This window comes from Typopeltis vanoorti, chromosome 8 (assembly GCF_054136105.1).
Source record: "Typopeltis vanoorti isolate ZY-2024b chromosome 8, IOZ_Tvanoo_1.0, whole genome shotgun sequence".
In the NCBI taxonomy this organism is placed as follows: domain Eukaryota; kingdom Metazoa; phylum Arthropoda; class Arachnida; order Uropygi; family Thelyphonidae; genus Typopeltis; species Typopeltis vanoorti.
The window spans coordinates 34,373,062-34,383,128 of NC_143556.1; the positions used below are offsets into that span (position 1 = coordinate 34,373,062).

General features: G+C 34.1%; 1 protein-coding gene across 2 annotated transcripts in view; it reads right to left on the reverse strand.

Moving 5' to 3' along the window:
* The window catches only part of LOC150103917 (deoxynucleotidyltransferase terminal-interacting protein 2), a 99,320-nt gene extending 98,295 nt beyond the window's left edge, over positions 1–1,025 (reverse strand). For both annotated transcript variants that reach the window (XM_090396806.1, XM_090396805.1), the window contains exon 1: positions 949–1,025. In XM_090396806.1, the coding sequence (XP_090252932.1) occupies positions 949–1,021 (73 nt within the window). In that variant the 5' untranslated portion in view covers positions 1,022–1,025. The remainder of the gene's footprint in view (positions 1–948) is intronic.
* Between the last annotated feature and the right edge of the window lie 9,042 nt (positions 1,026–10,067).

The window sequence follows — 10,067 nt, forward strand, 5'->3', positions numbered from 1 at the left end:
CATGACGTTTACAGGAATGAATCTGATTGTTAATGAGGAAATGTTCATCAAATCATAACAGAAGAAAGGTATCATGGGAGAACTGCAATGAATATTTTTGCATGGAATGAAAAGGGGGGGGGGGATTATAATTGCAACAAACAGGGAAGAGGCACAACTCAAAGAATGATGGGATACTGCATCCTTCTGGTCTCGACAAGAGCAAACTTAATATGGATTTTTCAACTGAAGGTGAGTTAGCCGATTTTTTTTTTATATCCTGTATAAAGGCAAATCTGCCAGAGAACACACACAGTATGCAAATAGAAATATAAGTACGAGGTTGATGGGATAGCATGTAGATTGAGAATGCCAAATAAAGTTCCCTTCCGAAGAGAGTCCTTAAATACGTTATGTAATAATAACAAAAAGAAAATTGAATTTGCTTTGTAATGGTGTCAAGGATAAGATTGTTGAGTAATGTCCCTAAATAGTGGTGTCACACGCCTAAGGTTACCAGATGATGCCGTAAGTCATGTTATTTTGTGTAAACGTACACCTCTATCCACTACTCCATGAAGATCTGCCGTTAATAATAATATACGAAGCCGTCGTGTCAATTACATGAGCGAAATGAAACAAGTACATGCAACAATCAACAAAAATACCAATTAATACAACAAGAACTAAACGGGTTCTATTCATTCATAGTATAACTTTGTTAGTAATTTTATCTTTGTACAACTCTCTCAGCAATAACAGTCTCGTTGCTCTAACTCAGAAGTAGAAGTAACTGATGTAACCCACGCTGAAAGCAATTTTGAAAATCGAATTTGAAAGTGGATCAGAAGAATGCAGACATACAATTCGAAACTATTAACATAATTTATTTTAAGGACAAGAAATGTGCAAAGAAAACGTGTATATATACAAATTCAAAAACTAAACGAATTAATTTGTAAAAATTACCTTCAGGAAAAGTGGGCTTATTTACAAGAAAAGACAAATATTTCGAACGCGTAGTAGGTAACCGTGAACACATGTTGATAAATGAAAAATCCCTTATCATCAAATGCGCCACCTGTCGATCATAAAGAATTGAATAAAAGTGATAAATTTGTTGATATTGTGAGCGATTCCGAAAAACTTTTAAAACTTGAATATTTTAAACATGGAAGAGTTATTGAGCGAGATTGAAAAATTTATGGGATGTGATTGGACTCTCGGAAGTTCGAAGAAAAATACACTAATTATGACACTTCTACTCTGATCACAACTCCTCCGGCGACTTAGGTTTCCTAACGCAAAAAAATTTAATAGATAAACTAATGTACACAAAAGAAATATCAAACAGAAAAGTAGAAATAGGAATATCTATAAACAAAAGACGAATTAAAATTGTACGGATTCATTCCCTCACCTCAGATCACTCAGATGAAGAAGACTTCTATGCCAAACTAAGTTCCTCCGTAACACAATTGAAAGAATAAAGGAATATCAATTAGACAAGACCTGAGTTCCATTCTCGTCGTGACGAGAAGAATTTTTATATGGTCGATTTCAACTGAAGATGAGTTATCAGATTTCCTGAGTTACTGGATCCTGCATACTAGAGAAGCGGTCAAGAGAAAACAAGTAATTTACAGATAAAAATACTAATGGCGGTGGGCAGTAAATAGTGTTATGATGGTAGTAGTGCCGTTGAGTTTAGTTAGAGAATTAAGTGGAGCAGATAGTGGTGAGTTGTGTGGGAAAGTAATGTGCCATCCCATGATGAGGTCTTGGACTCCTTGGAGGAGTCACGTAATAAGAGTAATCACTAGAATAATCTTTACATTATGATAAATGATTTTATATAATTATCACAGGCTTCTTAAACGCAAAAACAGATGAGAACAATAATAACCTAACTTCAATTGAGAAAGCTTGAATTGGGGAAGATCAATATAAGAGAGTAGGACTGTAGGAATTTACTGAAGTGAGCATAATCTTTATTATGAATTCATTCCATAATAAAAAGGAACATCATAAATGAACATGAGGAAGTCCTAATGGCCCAGAAAGCCTGTGTAGCTCAATGTAAGTGGCGTTTACATCCTCTATGCACCAGATCGCTCGAAGACAAACTTAACTTTAAGTCTAGTCGCCGACTTGAGGAACGTTTAAGCCTTTTTTTTCACCGGTTCCAGAGCAAATCGATCTCTAGTAAGGACAATCAGGCTTTTTCTCCTGACTCTCAGGTTTTTCTTATCGTAGACTCAAGAAAATTGACCGTAAATCTCATATTATTTCAGACTAGAATATATTTTGTTAATGTTAGGTACCAAAGATGGTAGCACTTGTTTTCTCATCCCTTCATCGGTTGTCGCTTATAATTAGTGATAGTCTTCGCCAGCTATCTTTGATTGGCTACCGGTGGAGACTGAACTACCCACTCAGTCTCCAAAAGCTAAATAGGGTTATAAGGAAATAAAAGGCATTAGCTGATTTTTTTTAATAATAAATAGGGAACAATGTAAATAACAGTGCCTCTATAGCTCAGGGAGCATATAGACAAAGTGCTTTTTATGGAAAAACCTGCGTTTAAATTTTGTCTAGGACACAAAGAACCTTTATCAAGACTTATTTACTGAAGGTGAGTTAGTCAGTCTCACACAGAGGTGGATTTGATTTTCATTCTGTCAACACACATATCTATAGACATCAACACTTGTTGTTGATGTCAATAGATATAGAAATTATTTTTACCTTGGGTATAATAAATGTTAAAGATACCAAGCTATTTTAAACCTGGTTTTACTCCATTTCCCAAGTAAGCAAACTGACAAGTAAGTCGAGTTTGCGCCTGCAAGTATTGCAAGTCTGGGTGACCCTGCACATAGTGCAAGTCAAGGCAACTCGTGGCAAATGTGGATAAGCTGTGATCACTATTCTTAATATTTACCCTTAATGCAAAACACATCTCCTGGAGGAGATGTATGATGATATGTATTAAAGACAAGGGGCCATTACCCAGATCGTTTTCGACCTTTATTGAGGTCTCATCAGTGGGAACCAGGCTAGAAATACCACGATTTTAGTAATATAGATATGTCAAGAACACAATTCTTGGGCAAGGGATGTGATGGGAATCTACACTATTCTATTATTAGGTTGAGAAGGAGAGAAGAAAATTGTGAACGACGTTATAAGTAATACAGAAAATAATCTCGATATACCGAGATCTAAAATTTAAAAAAAAAAAATAAACAAAAGAAAAAGAAAAATATAAACTAATCAAATAGAAGTTTAGTGCAATAACCATAAAAAATTTCAAACTTAAAAAAAACAGACTGAAAGTTGTTTTAAAGAGAGCCTTCGAATAATATCATGGTGCAAAGAGACCGAGGAAAAATACCTATAAGATTATTCAAAAACTAAAATAATATAATTAACATCTTGCTATTCCATGAAAGTAGCCCTAGCAATACTCTTCACACTTGTTTAAAATAACAAAAAAAAAAAATATATATATATATATATATATATTGTAAATCCATTAGTTTATTACCATTATTATAAACATTTACAAAAGTAATAAAGAACAGAATGATAGAGCATCGCGCAGAGTAGCAGGCAGGGTTTAGACGTGGTTACAGCACCATCGATCATATCCATACTCTTAGGCAGATCATGGAAAAGAAAAATGAATATAATTGACCATTCTGTATAACTTTTGAGGATAAAAAAATATTTGCCTACATCCATCAGATATCGTAGAATAATTTAAAACATTGAATAGACGAAACATACATAAAATATAGAGAAAGCATACTTGAAACATTCATATATTTATACAGTCATGATATCTCTGTATTAAACTGTATAAGAAAAATGAAACATTTCATTCTAGTAAATAAAGAAAGAAGACAGAGTGATACAATATCTCAAAACTCTTTCAATCTGCCTTAGTGAAGCAAAGTTTCATGAACTGAATTGAAAGAATGGAGGAATTAAACTGTATTTTACTGATAGTGTAGTTCTCTTAACAGATCTAGAAATAAAAATAAGGAATAGCTTTAGTGTGCAATCACACTGGAATGAAGATACATTAAAAAAAGTAAGTAATGAATAAAAATTTAATATTATACTCGAAGACAGACAAGTGGAGTAAGAATATATTCATATGTTTATCTGCGACATATAAAAATTAAAGATGGACAAATAGACGAATTAAAATGACGGATAAAACTAGGTTCGACTGCTTTTGGGTGAGTGCGAGTTATTTTAAAATATACGAACAGGACTGAAAAGTTCTGATAAACATTTAGAACAAAAATGATATTAAAACAACTGATATAACCACAAGAAAAAGCATACCTTAAAAGCCTTCAACCCCAATGTGTCATCAAATTGTAATAATTTGTTCCAGACGTTAATTCCTTCATAATGATCACAACTTTCAGCACACCCGCGTAAATTCCCATTAGTTTGAAAATAAAAACTTTTGGCCAATGTCTTTTATCTCTAATTGCGTGTGACGATGAAATCTGAAATTTAACTCGAAATATGGTTCACAAATTGAAAGCTACCCAGAATGGAAAGGAATATTAGAGACAGGATTCAATCTCTAAAATTGAATTTCTCATATAGGAAAAGACCCTCACTTTCTGCTCGAAGGCGTGTCACTGTTAATCAATTTGATGAAATTGTTTCGTGTATGGGATTGTGTATTGTTTTAGAACATGTTGCCAAAGAATTTCTTTCATTAAAATTTTAATTACAATGCAGCAGATTGTTGTGTGTTGTTTAATTCTGTTTCATTTTGAGCAGGTTTTAATATAAAAAAGACTTTTTTTTCTATTCTTATTTAATTAAAAATAAGTATGGAAAAACCAAAGTGAGTTATAATAAGAAAAAAAATCAGCTAATGTCTTTTATTCCCATATAGGGAGTAGGCTAGGCCGTTCCAGCGTTATCTAACTTTTGGAGACTAACTGAGGGAGCAATTCATTCTCCACCGGCAGCCAGTTAGAGATAGCTGGCCCAAAGCTATAACTAATTATGCATGACTTCTGGTAAAGAGAGGTGGCTGACAAGCGCTGCCATCTCATGGTCCTTTATCCTAACCCTATGCTTAGTCTCTGAAAATAGTGTGGATTCTATGGTCGATTTTCTTGAGTTTACGAGACTAAAAACTCGAGTTTCCGGGAGAAAAACCTGCTTGCCTGTGCCAAAGATTGACTAACTCAGGAACCGTCGAAAAAATCTTAGTAAAAGTTCCTCTACTCTGCGTTGAACATGCAGTATAATTAGAAACAAGTCTTAAATATAAAATAATAAAAAATTGGTCAAACGAAAGCAGGAATGAATTTACATATTAAAAGGCTGAGTTTCCTGGAGACCATATTTCTTGAGACCAAAATAGGATATTGGGATGGCAAAAACGGGACGGGGGTTATGTTCTGGTCTTTAAATTTTTTACAAGATTTTCAATGTTCATGGCTACTTTTGTAGCTGAAATATTATCTTTTTCAATTAAAGTAATGTATGTTTGGAATGTAGACACTTGATCTCTTGCAAATGGCAACCACAATTTCAAACAGGGATCTTCAAACAATTTTCGCAACATAGCAGGGCATTCTTATGTTCTTTCTCAAGAAAATAAGAACGAAGCCCATAAAACATGCTCAAAATTCTGTCAATTGATGGACCCAATGACAAAAATGTTGTATTTCTATGCTCTAACAATTTAGCGTAATTGTTTCCTGTAAAGTCATAAAATTTTTTCTGTTCTTCAACTCTGACTGTGTATATATTGGTAAACAGTCGACAGCACACTGGAGACAAATGTGTATAACATGTGCCCTACAACCAATACCGATAATCTGCCTCTTCAGTTCAGTTTCAAGTTTTTGCCACACATTATTTTTGCAATCACCAAAATTAGTGTTATCTGCACGCAAAACAACAATTTTTTTTTTGTAAGGCAAATTTATGACTTACTTCTTCAACATAGCACACTGTAGGTCGAATGTTTCACTAGGTAAGGAAATAAAGTCTAATTTTGTCTTGAACACCACAATTTTGCAAAAAGTACCGCACAACGATTGGAAAAAGTTTGATCGCTTTTTTGTTTGTTGCATCTAAACTGATTATAATGCTTTTTGCTTTATTTAAATCCTCTATTACTTCGCCCAATATATATGGTAATAAAAACTTTGGTAATTATTGTTTCTGATTTGGTAAGCGCTGAAGAAAAATTTGGTTAATAAATATTATTTATCAATGTCGACAAGCAATCATTTGCGCGAAAACTTTGGCCGTGACGCACAGTATGATAAATAACGAGAGCTTCACTTGCTGCAATTTTATCGCTTTCCCTATCGCCATCACGTCTCATCATAAACGAGCTGATGTTTTTAACTGATGCCAGAGTCTTTTCAGCATCCTTATGTTTCTTGCTATGTGGATGTTGGTTGATGTCACTTTTATCTCCATGAGCAACGGATAAATGGACATTACAATGTTGGCATACCACTTTTGTTCCATCACTACACAGCTTGTCAGTGCCGGATATACGTATAAGCTAAAAATGCTACAGTTTAGGGCCTCGCAATCTGCCGGGTTTATTATATGATAATTACTGGTATCCATGATGTTGATATAAGATTATAGGTTATGAATAATAATTTATGATTGACCAATAATAAAGTATATTTATAGTTTTTATTAAAAACGGGATTGACATTTTTATTAAAACTACAGGACGGCCGGGAAATATATATATTTAAAAAAATAAAAAAAACCGGTACTGTCCCTTTCAAAACGGTGCCTATGGTCACCGTAGATATAAAACATGATAATTTCTAGGCTATAGAATTACGAGAGGTAATTTCACAAAATTAAATAGTTGTATGTAACAAATAGTGTTGCCTCTCAGGATAAAAGCAGCTGCACACATTATAAATATTATTTACTATGATGTATTTATTGATGGTTTAATGAAATAGTCGCAGTGGAAGTGGTGTTTGCACTCCTCAAAGCTAGGCTTCCCAAAGACTGACCTAAGTTCGATTCTAGTTGCCGACTAGAGAAACTTTATCTAAGTCTTTGTTCTACCGGTTTCAGAGTTTCTCGATCTCTGTTCACAAAGGAGTGGGTTTTTCTCCTGGAAACTTATTTTTTATTACCTAAACTCGACCAAAGAACCCACATTTTTTCATACATTAAGATCTTGCATTATAATCAGGGAACAAGAGATGGCAACACTTGTCAGTCATCTCTTCATCGGATGTCGCTTATAATTAGTGATAAACTTTGGGTCAGCTATTTCTGATCAGTTACTGGTGGAGACTAAATTTCCCCCTTAGTCTCTAAAAGATAGATAGGGATAAAATTGCCTCACCTAGTTCCTATAAGGGAATAAAAGGTTTTTTCTTTTATATTTATTTAAAAAAATATTAGCAATGTTTATCGGCAATATGCAAATATACATTGCCAATATGTATTGGCAATATGCTAATACATAACTAAGCGCTATACTTATATGATAGGTAAAGTACTTAGTATGTCTTTTATATTGCGTATGCAAACTCCGTGGAGATGGCTGATGAAAATAATAATAAAATCGTTCATTGATAGTCTTGAAACAAATATTACAACTGACTGAACGGCAGCGTATGTACATTATGTCAACATGCTCTTATAATTAGCTCAATTACTACTGTCGATAGTGTCATCGTTTTGACGAGAACACAATCCTCAACAGAAGAGTGGAAATCAAAGAGGCTATCAGATAATGATACTTTTAGTATTAAAAAAAAAAAAACTGACCAGTGTGCTGAAGAGTAGTTCATGAAACTTCGATTCGTTTTGAGCTGAGGTACAGTGGATATAAATAAATTGCACCATGTATTCATCAAAGGGAGTGGGTGAGGACATCTTACCCTAATAATTTTGGAGACTGACTACCAGTCATCTCTGCCCTTAGCCAGTCATCTCTGACTGGCTAGCCCAAACTATCAATGATCTGATTTGCTTTTTTCTTAATTTTTTCACCAAAAAGTGTTCAACTGAAACCAAATTTTAATGGAAAAACCTAAATATCTAATTTCATCAAGCCGGTACAGAATTAATACTGTGAGCAGGGCCAGCGGAAACGGGCATGCAGAGCATGCATGCGCCGCTACGAAGGGGGCGCCACCGCCGGGGGATGGTTCATAAGTTCATTTTTAAGACACAAAATTTTTATCATAAAAACAAAAAATTCTTAGAATGATCAATATTAAAATAAATAAGGCCGGATACACCGAATAAAAATTTAAAAATATTGCATATTGCCGCCTCTTTGATCAGCTGGGGCTGTTTACAATTTTGCAGCTAGAGCAGGCTAAATGCTAGCCTGCAGAATGTTGTGTCTACTGTAGTCTATCTAAAGTGAAACAGTAAACAGTTTTTATGTGCAGAAACGAATTTTCGTACAAAACATTTGTTGTTAGTTAACCAGTCACATGATACGCATCTCAGTAGTCTACTAACAGTAGCGCCATGCGGACTATTATTTCGTCTCTGTGTCGTGTTGTGTAATAATTTCTTGTGGGTATAAAATTGATTTGGAATCAAAAATTTTTTAAAAAAGTTATCTGGTGCACAAAATCGTAAGCGTCATGCTGCGAAAGAAGCAGATATTAAGAAGCAAACTGGGGCTCTTAATAATTTTGTTAAAATATTAAAATATTCTGATGCATATTGTAACCAACTCGATACATCAGATATCAGAGATGAAGAACCGTGAAAATCATCCAGTTTCCATGAAAGTACTATTGCAACTATTGAACAAGATAATTGAACATGATTTAAGTGAAAAATAGTTAGGATTTAGTCAACTACAACAAGATTTAGTTGTAGTTGACCACGAAACTAACGCATCGTTAGTCTCTGTAGATTTAGAAGACCCAGGTGAATGGGGAAATATTGATGAAAAATTACGAGTTGTTTTAATTGAAATGGGGTCTGTTTCAAAATATATATATATATCCCAGAGTTACATATGGTCGTAAATTTGGCGACACATATTATAATAGAAAAATGGAAAACGGGAGCTCGTGCCAAGAACATGGCTCATTTATTCCGAAACTTTGAATTCTGCTTTTTGCTTTTGTTGCAAACTTGTCGCACCTACTGAATCAACTGAATCACCTACCGAGTCTTGTAGAAGGTTATAACGAATGGAGAAATGTAAGTACAACTTTATATAGACATGAGACTAGTTTAACTCACATGAAAAATTTCTTAAAATGGAAGGAACTTGATAAAAATTAAAAAAAAAAAAAAAACTACTATTGATTTCCAGACTCAAAGCATGTATGAAATGGAAAAGAAACATTGGACGAGTGTTTTAGAACGCTTGATTGAAATTATAAAATTACTTGGTAGCCGAAATTTAGCTTTTCGCGGATCATCTGATAAATTATATGAAAGGAATAACGGCAATTTTTTAAAATTAGTCGAACTGTTTGCTATGTTTGATCTCATTTTATGGAAAAATCATGTGGAAAGGGCCCTACAACGAAACAGTAGAGTACACTATTTCAGTAAAGACAGTCAAAATTAAATATTGGAAACTTTAAGTAACGCAAGAGGAAACAGGAGAATTCCCGGTGGAGAAAGGAGTCAGACAAGGATGCAAGTTATCACCATTATTTTTAACTTTTATAGTGAACAAATGTTTAGAGAGGCACTTGAGGATGTAGAAGAATAGCTAAAGCAATAGTTTGGAGTATTGCAAGTTATGGAAGTAAGTCATGGACACCCAGAAAGAGAGATATGGAAAGAATTAATGCATTGGAAATGTGGTGTTATAAAAGGATGGAAAAGATTAGCTATACAGAAAGAATATCAAATCAAGAAGTTTTAAGACGAGTTGGGAGATGGAAAGAACACTGCTAAAGAATATTATGCAAAGAAAGACCAGATTTGCAGGACATCTTCTAAGAGGTTCTTCTGAAAACCTGACAAGAACTATTTTACAAGGGAAAGTTGAGAGGAAGAGAAGACGTGGAAGACTAACTAGAGAGTGGTTTAATGACATCGTGGAATGGACTGGT